This window comes from Brachyistius frenatus, unplaced genomic scaffold, assembly GCF_029030835.1.
Source record: "Brachyistius frenatus isolate BFR_SWC_R1_liver_20210118 unplaced genomic scaffold, ASM2903083v1 Contig_44, whole genome shotgun sequence".
Taxonomy (NCBI): domain Eukaryota; kingdom Metazoa; phylum Chordata; class Actinopteri; family Embiotocidae; genus Brachyistius; species Brachyistius frenatus.
Window position 1 is genome coordinate 117,139 of NW_027210643.1, and position 17,830 is coordinate 134,968.

The window sequence follows — 17,830 nt, forward strand, 5'->3', positions numbered from 1 at the left end:
AAATACACTTTCCAATATTCGGCCTCTCAGTGACAGTGATAGATTTGGGCCGGGATAAAGGAGGTCGAGAGATGAGATGAAGGGGGTCATGGATAATAAGATGGAAACTTACCATAAGGATGTAAGACCGAGGTTTGGAGCGCATCTAACAAAAAGTTATATAAAAACAGCCTCAAAAGGTGAGATTGAAATGAGTTTTAATTAGTAACTGTAGATGTAACAATGGTAAGTTTGTAATGACTAATGGTTGCGGGTTTTGTCTGTGTTATGAGGTATTCCATGCCTACGTCCAATTCAGAGGGAGTGATCAGAGTAGCATTCTGCTGTAATCTCTGAGTTGGCTGACGTCTGTCAACGATTGGTGGAACCAGAGGCGTGCTTCCATAGGACGTAACTGAGGAAGCTCGGTAGACTGATCTAGCGTTTACGTGTTTTTATATTTTCCAAAGAGGTCAGATATGTGCCTAGATGGAGGAGCAAATATGTTGGGTGATTTCATCTTCCTAATCCCCGTTGCCAACTCTTCATAAAACGTTTAGGTCTTGGCCTTAAATGTCCTGGGATAAGTAATGTGGCTTTTTGATGTGGTTATGTAAATAAAATTGAATTGAATTCATCAAAGGACTATGAAAAGCAGTACCCCAGCTTGCTCCAAAAGGCTTACCCCTGACTTCAGATCCCCTCATTTGCTGCATTTAAAACCTTTGTGTAGCTAGTGAGGAAATGTCCCTCCTGGGCTGCTGTAGGTTCAGGCAGGCCTTGGCACCCCCTACGTCCTGGGTCACCCATTAAGCAGGGTATAAAAGCTGCACCAAATGAGCTGCTGTCAGGCTGCTTTTCCCATCTGGTGTCTGAATACTAAATAAATTGAGATTTGCAATGATCTGGTAGGTGTTTTTAAGATTCAGTCTTGAAGTAAAGCTTGGCTGCTGTTAATTACCTTTTGTTTGTTTGTACTCCAGACCCAGCTCCTCAGGGAGGCCCAAACCAGGTGTTAGCCTGCTTTGATGAAGGAGGCATGATGTTCAGGTCAGAAATGAAAGCCACTGCTGTTTTGTTTTGCTACAGTTTTGTGTTTCTTTATTTCTGTGGTATTGTTTAGGTAGGACTTTTGTTGGTGTTAGTTTCCTGTTGTTGTTTTTTTTAACTAAACTGCTTTTGGTATTTTCCCCCACAAATTTAAATCCCATAATATTGCACTTGAGTTCAGTTTGATTTTATTTTTCCTTTTAGGAGTGTTTGAGGATGGCAATAGCGTGGCTGTCCAGACGGGGGTGGGTTTGGTGACTGGGCCTCTTGCCTGCTCCTCATATTCTCAGTTGTGTGGTTGGTGGTATTTTGTTTTTGTACAGCCTACCAGTATTTGCATGCTTTTGTTATAATTTTGTATTGTTTGATGTGTGTAGAGCACAGAAGCTGGTGAAGGCCCTGTCTCAGAGCCTGCCCGCCTGTAATCTTGGGGGAATTTGTTTTCTCAGTCCATTAGTTTTATCCAAAATCTAAAAAGAAATAACCTACCCTGCAGTGGCGGTGGCCACATTCACATAGGCTACCATTTTCCTTCCATCAACTCGCAGGGAGGCACGGTGGTGCAGTGGTTAGCATTATAGCCTCACAGCAAAAAGGTTCCGGGTTCGAATCTGGTCCTGGGCCTTTCTGTGCGGAGTTTACATGTTCTCCCTGTGCTTGCGTGGGTTCTCTCCGGGTTCTCCGGCTTCCTCCCATCACCCAAAAACATGCACCTCAGGTCAGGTTACCTGGCGCCGTGCTAGTGGCAGCCTGTTGCAGCAGCTCCCCCCTGAGAGCCCCCCTGCTGTAGCGAAGAAATTTCCCCTCGGGGATTAATAAAGTGAAATTAAAATTTAAAAAAAAAAAAACTCGACACAAAAGTGGTTCTTAATCCAAGTTCAGTTAAACCAGGGAGGCTGGAATGCAACACAAAATGCACTGGACTGTGTGTAACTAATACAAAACAAAGATTATATACCAGGGTATTTAAAAATAAGCATCCAGCCTTAAAGGGTAATGGCAATCTAAATCCAGCTAATAGGCTAGAAAGTTCCTTTAGTGGAAAAGAAGTAATAGTTACCTTATGAGACTCTTTGACCACATTTCTCTGCCATTTTTCTTTAATCAGTGCAGCTTTCTGTCACTGGGGTCATGATTAATTTATACATAATTGCATCTCAACAACTTTTCCATTACAGTATAATATGAGCTAATTTACAACCAGGTGTTTGCAGAGTCTGGGCACTACTGGTACATTGCCCCGCTTTCTTGAAACCCCTTGATTCCTGTGTGAAACTATAGAGGAGCTGTTATGCTGAGGTAAGCTAACTAAGATGTGGGAAGTGTATTGATCTTTTTTAATAACTGTTGGCGAGAAAAGTATTCCCAGTGTGTCAAATAATAACGTTCCCATTGTGTCAAATACTGACATTTTATCCAAACCATTTAGGTCTCACATGGACAAACAATGTGCCATGGCCTTATGTTTAGGTGCCAAAGACAATGTGGTTATGGTTACAGAAAGAGTATGGTTTTGGTTATATGCATGAAATGAACACTGGTCTCTTGGGTTCAATTCCAAGGTTCATTCCATCCAACTAGACCTCCTCCCCTTTCTACTTCATCACATGACCTTTTTCAACCTGTCATAACACATAAGGTACCATGTGCATATGTCTTAAATGCCAAAGGGCACCTTGTGCATATCTCCCTGACATCAATGGCTGTGACAAAATTGCAATATTGTACACCTGGGGGAATGAGACCAGTCTGTCGCTGCCAACAACACAACAACTTATGTGTTTTCCAGCCAACATCACATTTACCTGACAAGCACAACTAATACAAATCAGCTACACCCAATAAGCTTTTCACATGTCAAATCAAGTTCTGGATTGTGTCAATAATTCATACGGAAGTATTAGTGTCAGTTGAAAACAATAAACTATACTTTTCTTTCTAAATAATGTTCTTTCTAAATATGTCTTGCTAAAAGACAATATGAATTTGGAATTGATTCATGAGCACAAGCTATGTTGCCACTCAGAAAAACCCTGCAAATCCTACCACACCAATGAAATTCCGTTAGCCTGCAGAAAATTCTAACTTTGTTTTCTTATATTATATTTACATTTGTATTACTATCTATATTTTGACAAGAGTATTTTGTTACAACTCTAGTTTCCTCATTAGTTGGAGTGTGTTCTATGGGGAAACAATTATTTTATCTGCCAGAGGACACAAGACTCCACCAGAGTCCTTGGTATGTGGGTGTGATCATCAAGCATTTGTGGATTTGTTCCCGGAAAACTGTCTTTATTAGTGCGCATGCATGCAGGCATTTGTCATTGTGTTTCTGTGCATACTGTTGCATTTGAGCTTCCGCGTGCAAGAGCTGTCAAATGTGCAGAATGTGTGTGCAAGTATTTGTGGAGGTGCTGATGAATGACTCTGATTAGCAGTGAGGACGACACCAGTGCCATCGGAAGAACCTGTAGGATTATGGGACATCGCCGGCATTTGGGAAACAAGCACTCAGGCAGAAAATCACTCTCATAAAGTTACACAGATACAAACACACACGCAAGCCAGTACAGACAATACGGACATACTGAAGCCACCTCGCCCGGATCAGGCTAACCGGGGCACCCTCCCGGAGCCAGACCCAAGAGGGGAGCTCTCCGGCGAGCGTCTGGTGGCTGGGCCTTCGCCCATGGGGCCCCGTCGGGCACAGCCCAAACAAACATCATGGAGCAGCCACCCTGTCGACCCACCACCCGCAGGGACAAGCATCGGGGTCAGGTGCATTGCATACAGGCCGGGCCAGGGGCCCGGGAGAACCAATCACCGGCAGCATAGACTAGGTCTAGGGACGTGGAACGTCACCTTGCTAGCGGGGAAAGAGCCAGAGGATATATAGGTGCAGCCGGGGGGAGGAGCACGTCGGGTTTGGGGGTCTCCGGATCGCATCTCTGCTGTTTGCAGATGATGTGGTCCTGTTGACTTCTTCAGACCGCGACCTCCAGCACTCACTAGGGCGGTTTGCAGCCGAGTGTGAAGCGGCGGGGATGAGGGTTAGCACCTCCAAATCTGAGGCCATGGTTCTCTGCCGGAAACCGGTGGATTGCTCCCTCCAGGTGTGGATGGAGTGCCTGCCTCAAGCGAAGGAGTTTAAGTATCTCAGGGTCTTGTTCACGAGTGAGGGGAGGATGGAGCGGGAGATCTACCACCGGATCAGTGCGGCTGCAGCAGTACAACAGGCGCTGCACTGGACCGTGCTGGTGAAAAGGGAGCTCAAGCCGGAAGGCGAAGCTCTCAGTTTACCGGGCGATCTACATTCCGACTCTCACCCATGGTCAAGCTTTGGGTTGTGACCGAAAGAACGAGGTTGCGGCTACAAGCGGCCGAAATGAGTTTCCTCCATAGGGTAGCTGGGCTCAGCCTTAGGAACTTGGGGTTGAGGCACTACTCCTTCGTGTTGAAAGGAGTCAGCTGAGGTGGTTTGGGCATCTGATTAAGGTGGTTTGGGCATCTGATTAAGATGCCTCCTGGGCGCCTCCCTCTGGAGGTTTTCCGGGCACAACTGGCAGGAGACCCTGGGGAAGACCCAGGACACACTGGAGGGATTATATCTCCCGGCTGGCCTGGGAACGCCTCAGGATGCCCCAGCATAAGCTGGAAAATGTTGCGGGGCAGAGGGAAGTCTGGGTCAGCTTGCTTGGCCTGCTGCCACCCCGACCCGACCCCGGATAAGGGGAAAATGATGGATGGATGGATGGATGAAACTGGTTTTGAAAATCATTGATTTTGTAGCATTCATCACAACAAAAGAGTGCACAATTTAGTACTATAGATTAAAATTGCAACAGGTAATTCATCAGTGATTTGTGTTTTTATATAACCGCTAACCACCATTGGTTGGTTGCATTCTTGGCAGCCATCCACTTTATTTAGATGAACTTGTTGTTCTGTGGTTTGGCATGGAACCAGAACCATGAAAACTTTATGGATATAACCTCGATAACAGTATTCCCTTTTAATTACAGTAAAAAAACATGCTTGTACACAGTGGTTTACTGCAGGACACTATCATCATGCTACATCAGGTTACCAACAGCGACCCTCTACCCACTGACCAGAGTTTCTGGTTTCTAAAGGAAAGCACTTGGCATCCGATCAGAGGCTAAATGGAACGTGGTAAGTGTGTGGCCTTTAATTAAGTCCTTCCAGAGGGGAGAATTTACTGCTCTGGAAGGAGAAGAGAAGGAGTACCCAGTATTTTGTCAGCCATTTAGGCCACTAAGTCATAAAGCATTTGTCATAGCAAACTGTGTGTACAGATGAAGAACTCTGCCTTAGTGATGCTATCGACAGCGCTATTATAGTGCAGTGTATGTGCAATGGCATATCACTGAATAGCTGGACCGGAAAAGACCTTCTCTCAGAGGGTAAAGCATTAACATTTGATATAACACCAGAATGCCTTGTGCCCCATTTCTGTCTCTCATGGCACTGCATGGTCTTTGCCAACCATGAGCTCTTTGATACCAGTGTTTTGCGCTTTTGTAAAAGCTACTCCAAGCTCCGCTGATAGTATACCACAATAGGAGGTTGTTTATCTCATGTCCTCAGCAACGGATGCTGCAATGAAGAATGAGTTTTTGGACTTGGATTTTGCTGAAATTCTAAGGGAAGATTTATTCAACAAAAGTGCTCGGACATGAACTGCGCGGCGGTCTAATGAGCAGCGTCGCAGTTCTGTCGTTTAAATTGGCAAATACATCCAAACAGCTCCTGACAGTCAAAGAAAGCAAATAAGAACAAATGAGGCTGCTGCCGTCTTTAGCTCAGGAGGGCTTTTTGGCAGACTGTTGAATGAGATATCACTCATGCCAAGAAATTATTCAGGTGCTGAGGTAGAGACTGTACATGCCCTACTTTTTATGCTACTTCTCCACCGCTGTTTCTACAATCGAAAGAGGCACCGTTTTGAAAACCAGGCTCTGCTAAGGCAGGATTAAGTTCTGGGTCAACAATGACAGTCTCCGACACTTGAGATTACACTTTGACTCCCTTTGTATAGAGACTAGGAAGGGGCTTCGACAATGATTACCAATGTAAACTCAAGAGTATACAAATGGTATTTAAAGTGTAACAGGCATGTGTTAATCCTAATCCTGAGTGTTAATTCATTTTCCAGTGATGAGCTGTTCACTTGGAGATGTTGGACTAGGACGAGGTTTAATCCTTGTCTATGAAACTGGTCAACAAGCAGAAAGCTACGTGAGTGGGCCAAACACTGCACCTACTGTTGTTGTTGGTGCATAAATTAATACTGTACAAGGTTCCATTTAGTCAGTACATTTTAGCTGAACAGTAACATGAACAAATTCAATTCATTCTTTCCATCAAAGCAGAATTTGGTACCAAAATTTTTAAACCCAAAATGTCAATCAGTCCATAATTTTGTATGCACTTTTGTGCTTTTCTTTATATTATCTAACATTATACTGAACATCTTTGGGGCTTAGAATTTTTGGTTGGACTAAAATTATTTGATGACATCAGTGTGATGCTCCAGCACACGCTTGTAAAAATGTAGTTTGGCTTGTGATCATTACATGAAAACCTCATCCTGATCAGGACTGCTGTATCTAGATGGCTATCTGATGGAAGCTAGAGATTTCAGTTCCTCAGGTGTCAATCAGATTAGTACCAAGAAAGAATGATGAAAATATGTCCAAATGGATGTGTTGTGTATCATTCAATACCTGTCGCACACAACAATAGTAGACAGTGGTTTACATGATGACGTTGACGCCATCGAGATGATGCTGGTGTGTGGGCTTGCACAGAAAACAATGGTTGCGTCTGTTTAGACACAAGTTAAAACGTTTGCTATGCACAGAAGACTCTTGTAAAAATGCATATAAAGTATTAAAAAAAAAAAGTGTGATGTTATAGCAGACCATCAAAGCCCATATGGACAGAGGGTCAAGATGAATAAATGGGTAACTAATTTTCAGACTTGGAAATCAGTGTTGGGTATTTTAAACTCTAACAATGAAGAAACTTTCATACTTAAATCCAACCAGACCATAACTACAGCTGCATCAAAAACTACAACTGTATTGTACAAATCCTCCAACTAGAAAAATCCTATTTGTCCAAGAGACATGACATAAATAAACTGTTAAAATATATAACTAAATATTTTATGATGTCTTAATTCTCTTGTAAAGGTTTGATTTGGTCTATTCACAAAAACATTTTAATTAGGTTTTGGAAAAGATCCCGTTTTGAGTAGAGATAATGACTTTGTTTAAAGTAGGATTTTTTTATGTCATGGTTACACTAATGAAGTTAATAATGTCAATATTACCTTAATAATGTTACGGTTGTGGAATGGCCCTAGTTAAAAGTACTAAAGGCACCCTGATAACTGATCCTTCTGCCTGAAATGCGATTTCAAAACAAAATTGTTCTCAATAATATTGGTAAAGCTGTGATACTTCTAAAATAGTCAGGCCGAGACCTACCATGATAAGGAAGTGTCCCTCTAGACAGCTTTAAAATGTATATATATATATTTATTTATTTTTGCATGTTTGTCACACTTAAATGTTTCAGATCATCAAACAAATTGAAATATTAGTCAAAGATAACACAAGTAAATACAAAATGCAGTTTTTAAATGAAGGTTTTTATTATTAAGGGAGAAATAAAATCCAAACCCGCATGGCCCTGTGTGAAAAAGTGTTTGCCCCCTAAACCTAATAACTGGTTGGGCCACCCTTAGCAGCAACAACTGCAATCAAGCGTTTGCGGTAACTTGCAATGAGTCTTTTACAGCGCTGTGGAGGAATTTTGGCCCACTCATCTTTGCAGAGTTGTTGTAATTCAGCCACATTGGAGGGTTGTCCAGCACCAACCGCCTTTTTAAGGTCATGCTGCAGCATCTCAATAGGATTCAGGTCAGGACTTCATTTTTACAGCTGCCTATTTTGTAGTTGGTATGTATTCTTTGGTAAAAAAAAATAAAAAAAAATCTGCTGCTGATTTTATTCTTTTGTTTGTGATGCTCTATTGATGATAGTGTTCCCTTAACATTAACCATTAATGTTCAGGAAATTCTCCATTCAAGATATTTACCAGAAATAAAATACATTTAAAATGTAGATGGCCTTCAGCACATCTCTTAAGAGTTTACCAGTCTTGCTTCAAACAGTGAATCGCACTGTTGGAGTCAGCAAATATATATTTCCAGTGTTGTTGTGGCCTGTGTTGGTGAAGTACAAAGATATATTTTTTTCACAGGGCCCAGAATCCTGGCTGTGCCCCTGGCATGAAGGGCAACAGGAGATGGGTTATCCCCATTCATGAAGCCAACAGTGACTCATTCCTGCAAGTGCTGCTGGTCATTCAGCCACCTGCAGGAACATTTTTACAACTCTCATGTTGCCTGTTGCCTCCACTGTTCCCAAAATAACCAGGCATAACCCCCCCCCTCCCCGCTCTCCTCCACTTTCTCTTCTCTTCAACCCAGCCACATGGTTACAGTTAAGTACATAAATCAGGCGCCACCGCTGGTGTGAGAGCTGTAGAGGCAGACAGGAGGCACACATGCACATCGTACCGCCGCGGCTCATCGCTGCTACTGCAGCCGGTGCAGCAGCGAAGGAGACTTACGGCTTTCTCTCCGTCACACGGAGGCGGAATGGCTTGAGAGCAGACACGGACTCGTCTCGATTTCCTGCTGCACGATGATTTTTTGACTGTCTGCCTGTCAATGTGTGTCCGCCCGTCTTGCCGCGAATTGCTGCAGTGCTGTTTTTCCAGGTGTTGTGTGTGTGTGTGTGTCTGAGTGAGTGAGTGAGTGAGTGTGTGTATGTGTGTGTGCATGCGTGCGTGTGTAAACGTGTGTACAAGCTGGTGGTGTTGTAGCTTGGTGTAATTCTCTAACGAATTTTACTAAACCGGGGAACGGAGTCTGATGTCACATGTGCTTCATCGGAGGACACGGGGCATCTGCAAGCTGGATTTTGTGGAGGATGCTGCGGCAAGTGATACACAGAGGGCTCAAGGCTTCGTTCTACTGGCTGGGCTTATTCGTTAGCAGGCACCCCGTTTTCTTCCTCACTGTCCCCGCGGTCCTCACCATCATTTTCGGATCTACCGTGCTGAGCCGCTTCAAGCCGGAGACGAACCTGGAGGTGCTGGTCGCCCCGACTCACAGCCTCGCTAAGATCGAGCGGAGTCTCGCCAACAGCCTGTTTCCCATCGACCAATCGAAGCACAAGCTGTACTCGGATTTGCACACCCCGGGCAGATATGGCAGGCTGATCCTTCTGGCCAAGTCCGGGGGAAACATCCTGGAGCTGGCCGACCAGGTCCTGCAGGTCCACAAGCAGGTGTTGGATTTGCGCGTCAATTACAAGGGATTCAATTACACGTTCGCGCACCTCTGCGTTTTGAGCCACAGGGACAAGCGCTGCCTGTTGGATGATATCATCACCATCTTCGAAGATATCAGACAGGCTGTGCTTTCCAACAGCACTTTCCATAAGGTGCCCGTGAGCTATCCAAACACCACATTAAAGGTGAGATTTTATTGCCAGGCCCGCGCACACATATCTACCCCCCCAAAAAAATATGTCCATCAGAGCCGTGGTGACAGTGCAGCAGCAGTCCGCATGTGAATAGCTGTGGCGGGCTGGCCCTGGGAGCTTGCAATAATTTCTGAATGAACGCAGTGGTATTGTATTCGCTCAGGCTGCGATGTGGGGCTGCAGATTGCAACATATATCAGCAGGGGAGGGAATCCTCTCCATAACACAGACAGCTGGCGTTTCAGTTTTCAACCTCCCTTATTGGTGCAGGTGAATTGATTGGCTGCATGTAGCCCCTGACTGCTCTGCTCTGTTCCTTCACACACACACACACACACACACACACACACACACACACACACACACACACACACACACACACACACACACACACACACACACACACACAGGGATATCCTGTGTCTTTTTTTGTGTATCCCTCTTTCCTTCTCCTTGTTGCACATAGCTCCAGCAGATAATAGACTCAGGCATCCTGCTTGCCTGTATCTTCCTCCGTGTTGCTTGGCGGCGGGATCTGACTGCACACATGCAGCTGTATCAATCACACACAGCCCTCTAGCAGCATTACAACACATGTCAAGATGCTGCGTGTAGACACACAGCTGCACATTCACATTCAGAGGTGCAGATGTGCCATGCAGATGGAGCTGGAAACATTTGATCAAGTGTTCATGTGGGTCTTTTAGGTTAAGAATCTGCTGCACACATGCATGATTTGCACACATTTTCCAAGCTGTATTTTCATCACTGCCACACCACAAAGCAAGTGCAATTGCAGGTTATGGCTGCTGGCTCCATGATATGTGCTTTTTGTAATTGTATAAGCCTTTTCTGTTGTAGTGCTTTGACAGAACATAGTCACTGTATCATTTAACACAGGGAGATTTAGATTGTGAGGTTCAGTCCATGCCGTCCTACACAATTTTTTTTTCTCTGTCTGCCTCAAATGCCGTATGGGCTCAGACTAGCACAAGCACAAATTCAGAGTATCATCTGCCTGTTCTACAGCATTGTCAGGCTGTAACTTCCACTGAGAGCTGCTACAGCAGTGTGAGCTATCTGTGCAGCATCAGTGTCTGAACAAAGTGCTGAGGCTATCCATCGTCCTGTTGCAGACTGTTCAGCTCCTCATAATCAGTTAAAGTTAAATGTGTTGTCTATGTCATGCTTTTTTTCTTTTAAATGTTGGGTGGGATTACAGAGTTTTTATTTTTTATTTTATTGCTTTCCCTTCTGGAAGCCAGTTGTTGTTTTTTTAATTGTAACACTCCTTCTCTGAAAGGAGTGAAAGGTTAAAATAATGTACATTCAAGTATGGCCCTGAGGGGGAGGGGAGTTTAAACAGGCCTGTTTTTCTGTAAAATGTTTTTTGGACATTAATCAGAATTCAATGTCATCTCTTCTCAGTGTCATAATACACAGAAAGCTGAGCAATCACTTAGTTAGGTTAAAGAAAAGATCATGGTTTCAGTTAAGATGAGTACTTTGATGAAGTTTGAGGACTTTTATCATAATAGTTGCAATTATAAACACATGGTTAATGTTATGAAACTGTCAAGGTTAAAGGGTACTGAAAGTATAATGTGTTGATCCTCGAAACTAGGAGTGCAATATGGTTGTCCCTGTTAAAGTGTAATGATTTGTTGACCCATCCATCCACCCCGAACCTCCTCCTAGTGTTGACTTTGTGGCTCTATAATACTGTAATGCCGTTTGACTTCGTTCTTTTCTTGTGTTTCCAATACAATGGCCACTTGATGGCGCTCTTACCTGCCTTTCCTGAAATTACTATTGCTTAATCAAAATAATGAAGTTTCACAAATCTTAAAACAGAACTGGTTTTATTTAAAAAGTTGGCCTTTTGCATTTGGCAATCATCAAATGTGTATGGCTTTACTTAATAACTGCTCATCTATAAATTATCTATTCATAGCAGTTTTATTAGAATAGAGATTCGACATTCGAATGAGTCACTTCACTGTCACTTCAAACTTGGGAGAGTTAAGTGGTTTAGTATCCATCATCGATACCTGCTGTATCCTGAACAGGGTCACGGGGGGGGGGGCTGGAGCCTATCCCAGCTATCTTTGGGCGCAGGCAGGGTACACCCTGGACAAATCGCCAGTCTATCACAGGGCCAACAAATAGAGATAGACGGTAACAAAGACCATTCACGCTCTCATTCACACCTAAGGGCGATTTTTCCATAATCACCAATTAAGCTGAGATGCATGTTTTTGGATAGTGGGAGAAAGCCAAAGTGCAGGCAGAGGGAGAACATGCAAACTCCACACTGAAAGGCTCCAGGCCGGGGTTCGAACCCAGAACCCTCTTGCTGTGAGGGGACAGTGATAACCACTGCATCACTATACTATAATATACCACAATAATATCTAATTGTTTCTTGTTACAGTCTTCCTTATATTATCATCTGCCACATTGTATCTCCTCAGATCAACTCAAAAATATGAATAGATATATTCCTATTTAGGAATGTAGTCAGTTGTAGACATTTCTGTGCAGTTCAGGTGAATGTGGCAAGTTTTTGAGATTTCATAGGGACTATTCTTCGGTGCAAAATAGTGCCTCTGAGTCTCCATCTTATTTGATTCTTTTGTGCATCCCTTTCATCGCCAAGTGTCAGTGTGCCCCAAATTACAAAAAGGCATTTTCTCACTTCTGGGGCTGCTTCTAGACACCTTTGCGTGCACAATTTGAGGAGAATGGGATTTTGATCACGGTACTGAGTCTTTGCAGAATCACTGGAAGTAGTTCCAAAGTTCTTCACACTGATGGCTGTGATTTAACGTAAATAGGACATTATTACACATGGTGTTGGAAAGAGAAGTTGCTTTTGAGTTTTGTGAATGGGCTTTTTCAACATTTCGAGCACCACACAGTGAATTCAGATCAGCTTCACTTTACTGGGTTAATGACAGAGGCTGCTGCTTTATGCATTGACATACTTTTTTTTTTTTTTTTTCCCTGTAGAGGCAGTCCTCATCTTTTCAATCTATTTGATTTTGATACCTAAACATTAGCATATAATGTGCAACAACAATTCATAATTCATCTGCCGCTTTTGATAAGTTTAATTTTGAGAGCAAACACTTTACTGGTTCGAGCTTCTTATATGAATTGTTATATCACGTATGATAGTAAACTTGAATGTATGGGTTTGAACACTGTTAATCAAGCTTTATGAATACATCGCCTTGAGATGTGAGACACTCTAATGGGAAGTTTTTACTTTTTTCAGACATTTTATTAACCAAGGGATCAATCAAGAAAATAATTAATAGATTAATATAATAAAAGTAAGCGTAATTGTTAGTCTCAGACCTAAACTCGACCAATACCCCTTATTTCTCACCTCGGACATACAATTGCCATAATTGCCATCAGCCTTGTCTTTCTGAATGAACATGCTGACTCGTGTCTCCCTGTTTAAATAATGTGAAAACATCCCTTGGAACAACTTTTTCCATATGTTATACAATATGTTCTTGCATGTTCTTAAGCACACTCACATCAGTGAATTTTCTCCAGCATTAAGCGCAGAATTTTGAAGGTTGACGTGACCTCCTTCCTCTCCGGCTCTCCTCACGCTGTATCAGTCACTCTGCACTCTCCATGTTCCTGAATCCTCCTTCTCTCTGTCTTTCTGGCTGATGAGTTGTCTGGGCTAATTCATTTGCCTGACTTCTTATGCCTCATCCTGCTCTTTGATGTCACAACTGGGGTTTATTTCTGGGCTTGTTATACAGACGTAATCTTTGGAAGAAAAAAAAAGTCCCACTTTTTGCTGAGCTAAACTTTTGCTCTATTCCCAGGAGAAAATGCTTAAAATATATTCTTTGTTTTTCCCTGTCTCCTGCATTCTCAGTTCTGTAATCTTTTGAAGCTGTCAGGTAAATAAAATATTTTAGAAAATACTCAAGAATAAGATGAAATACAGTAAATGGAGCTGTTGCAACATGACAACAGTATTAAGGGGAAATGTATGTAACATATACGCTAATGTAGATTTAAGCAATATCTAGAAGGGTAATGAGCAATGTGGAATATTCATACCCTCCAGCATTCATACTAATGTCCAATGGGTAATTAGAGCTTGTTGATTGCTAATTAAATTCCAAAGTTGTTGCAGCAACAGATTCAACATATGGCAACGCCGGTGAGGAGTCTGCTGATAGCCAACATGGCACAGACATTTGCGTTCACCTGACAGTTTGTCTCAGGTCATACAAATTTGAACTGCTGTTATCCTGCTGCTAAAATGTTATAGATTCATATGTGATCAATGGATATCCAAATTCAGAGAGGCCATGGTTTTCACACCTAATATCCTAAAATCACAAATTGGGTATCTGATGATTTTGACATAACAATTCTCACTTTAAGATCAACAATGACTTCATGTTGCCCAAAGTTTAAGCACATGATTGGACTTCAATATTGTGACTTGCATTGATACAATTTATTACCTAAGACCATAAATGCAACAACTAATATAATATTGTTTGATAAAAGGAGACCTCGAAAAAAGCAAACTGCTTCGGGCTTCCATATATCAAAGCTTAGATGTTATAACTGATTGTTGTAGAATGATACAGGTGCACCGTTTCTGCATCACATTTATTCCAACACTAAAACTCTTGTGTTTTGAAAAGATCGCGCTTCCTGTCATATTCATGCGAGGACACTGAAATTGAGTGCTGGACGGAATTAATTAGTTGGTAGTTTGGGTTATATGCTTCATGGCAATGTCAAGCTTAGGTCTGTGTTTATTGTACAACCCCCCTATTCTCTTTGATAAATCATAAAACCAGAGGTGAGAGCAGCAGCAGGAACACAGCTGACATGCAGAAGGGGGTCTGTGACAGTTTAAGTGCTTCATAAGGGCCGATGTGATTGGAGGAGAGGAGAAGCAGTGAAGCACAGGAATTGGCTGATGAGGTTCAGTATATATGTCAATAATTGGCTTAGTGTGGGGTGCGTTTAGATACACGACAACGAAAACTGTCAATAGATTCCTCTTAATGCATTAACTAAAACCTTTAATTCAGAATTTTCAGTTTAAAATGCATTGATACAGTATGTAGTTAGATAGATTGATAGTAGGACAGGGTTATACCACTGAAATCAGTATTTATGCTTTCAAAATCACAGTTGTGTATCTATATTAACCAAATTTGGAATCATTCATTTTGACAGTAGAATTTTGTATACTAAAAAAACGCACATTGATAATTTTCCTCATGATTGACTGCTGGATGGATAGATGCACATAGCTCGGCTACTGCAATCTTAATGGTCTTGGACTGTCGTGAACGCTTGCTGTATTCTACTGGTTAAAACATTAGTTTGCCAGCTATAAAATTATTATTAATGTAATTAAGGTGGTCTTCAAAACCCAGAGTTAACTTAATGAAAATAAACTGCAAAGTTCGCTTAAAATATCTGTTTGTAAAAACGATAAACGGCACTAAGGAAATATCCTTTGACATTCGTATGTACAATCGCTGAACAGATACATCAACGTGATAGGAAGTACTTAATATGACAAGACCATACTTGTAAAACATATATTTTAGGTGTTTTTTGACTGTGATTGGCTAACTTGGAAGGGCTGAGGTTTAGGAACTATTCTGCACCACAGGTGTGCACAATGTTAAACTGTGGCTTGTGTCTAAGGTTGTGTAACCACTGTAGAAGCAGGTTTACATACAATAGTCAATAACGTAGCTCAGATATTTGAATTGCTTTTAGTGAATAAATTCAATAAGATAATTATAGTATTTTCAACAGTTGCCTAAGATTACTCATCTAAAGTGTGATTGTCCAATTTCAAACACAACAAGTTACTTCAAATGTTTCATAATAAAAGCCTTGCTAAGAAATAGTTTGTTTCTTTCCACTGAAACTCTTGAGGGCTTTTAATTTGAAAAATATACAGGAAGTGCTGTGTTTGTAATAACACACAATGCATTGTTTTAATACAGCAAACGGTGGCAAACGAGTCTTTAAGTTGACATCGTGAGCCACTTTATGTCAAAATGACAAGTTTATTGGATGACGTATGCTTTAGAGATGAATGGATCTTCAACCACATTTAAAACAAATGTAAATTAATTTCAACTGGATCAAAAGAACATTTGTTCCCTCACCTAGAGAAAAAAAAGTGTCAGTACATTGTTCCATTTAGCACAATGCCTTTGGTCTCAAGGTCTGATGTAGTTACTGTTTCGAAAAGAAGTACGTCACTCATGGAGTGTGTGTAGGCTCCAAAGCTAACTGCTGAACATGAATCATGAATGCTCCTTTTGACCCACGCTCCAAAAAAACCCAGAGATCCTACAATTTCCATAATACGACAGTGTTTGTAACATACTTTTCTCATACAAAGCCACAGAATCACATTTCACTTTTGACGTAGAATTTGTGGTGTGTTCTTCTAACCACAGATGTTCATTAAAAAAAACAAAAAAAAAAAAAAAAACAGTTTTTTGAACTGACTGGTTTTATAGAAGATCTATGGTGCTTCTTTCTTCACCTCTCCCACCAGTCACCTTAATATCTCCTCAGAAAGCTTGAGAAGTGTCACTTGCCCCGTTTTCACATATCACTCAACACAGATATCACATATAGTCACAATTGTGTGGTGCCCCCTACCATCACTTACTCTCTGTCTCCCACACAATGAGAACTGTATCTTATGTTTTTAAAGGTGGCCACTAAAAAAAAGCTGAAGACACATTTCTGCAGATACAGAAATTGTTGCCCCGATTCTTTCTAATTATTCACTGTTAGAGATTGAAAAGGACGTTTGTATGTATTGTCTCAGTGTGGTATGAAAATGTTCATGCATAAGTGTCTCGTAATTGTTGAGATTGATGTGAAATGCTTTAGTGAAGCTGGACTGTCAATGCAGCAGATTCATTTGAGCTTTGTGAAATTACTCGAGTGAAATTGGAGCTAAAGATTTGTGAGTTCCCTCAGCAATTACTGAGTGATTACATTACATAAACACACTAGCACACAGTCATGCAATGACAAATTTGAAGCACTGAGTTGGATTGATTTAGAGAATCATGATTGAATATAAAAATAACATGCACATTTTGCCTTATTATCCATCCATCCATTATCTATACCCTCTTTTGACGTAGAATTTGTGGTGTGTTCTTCTAACCACAGGTGTACCCTGCCTTCTCCCAATGTGAGCTGGGATAGGTTCCAGCCCCCCCCCCCCGTAACCCTGTTCAGGTCGCCAGTCTATCACAGGGCAATCTTGCCTTATGAATTGATGTATTTGAGGCAGTCAGTTTTCAATTCTCTGACTTTGACGGGAAACCTGGCTGTTGACTTATGAATGGGCTCGCTAATGTGACTTCAAGGTGCAGTGTCCACCAGCATTAAATTGCCCTGCTACCCACGGAATGCCAGAAAGGAATAACTCATCCAATTTTTTTTACCTCACTGAAGTAAATTGTTTACAGAAATTGATGCAAACAGTCACAGGGATTTATTTATCGAGAAGCATGAGATTTATATCAACCTCCCTGCTGTGAAACAGCACATGGTGGCTGTTTGATTGTGCTGGATTATTGTGTTCATAACAAGATAAATCATAACTACAATAAGCTGCAAATTAAAGCTGAAATTGTTCTGGTTGCAGCAACAAAACAGTGTCGTGCAGGGGTTCAGTGTTGGGTGTTTCTCTTGTTTTCCAGATTAAATAGACTAAAGAAATATTTATTATGTCATCATTTTTTCCATTATTCAGTTAAATCTGGTGAGTAATGGAACTAAAAGTTAAACAACATACACTAGTATGTGTTAAGTACATTAACTAATTCATCTTTCAACCCTTAAGTTAACTGCTTCAGAGCTTCTGAGAAAGCTCCATTTTCAATTTAGCCCTGACATACACTATCTTATACTTATGCTGGTTAATAATGTACTCAATACTGAAGTTAGTGAAATCCAAGTAAAGTAGTGGATATTTGTTCATATTCTAAAGGAAGTTCTTTGAATTTATATTATGTTATTTAATCGTAATTATATAGGTTAAATCGAGCCAAAACATTGCTGTTTTTTTACAACAGTAGTTTGTATTTAATCCAAACAATGGCCTAATTCAGAGCTAAAAGCAAGTTGAAAGGTACAACTTATTTGACTATGGCAAT

The 17,830-nt window shown here is 41.4% G+C and overlaps 1 protein-coding gene across 1 annotated transcript in view; it reads left to right on the forward strand.

Annotated features, from left to right (window-relative positions):
* Positions 1-8,620: 8,620 nt before the first annotated feature.
* ptchd4 (patched domain containing 4) overlaps positions 8,621-17,830 on the forward strand; it is a 46,431-nt gene continuing 37,221 nt past the window's right edge. Inside the window, exon 1 of the mRNA XM_069703063.1 lies at positions 8,621-9,608. Coding sequence (XP_069559164.1) covers positions 9,009-9,608 — 600 coding nt within the window. The 5' untranslated portion in view covers positions 8,621-9,008. The remainder of the gene's footprint in view (positions 9,609-17,830) is intronic.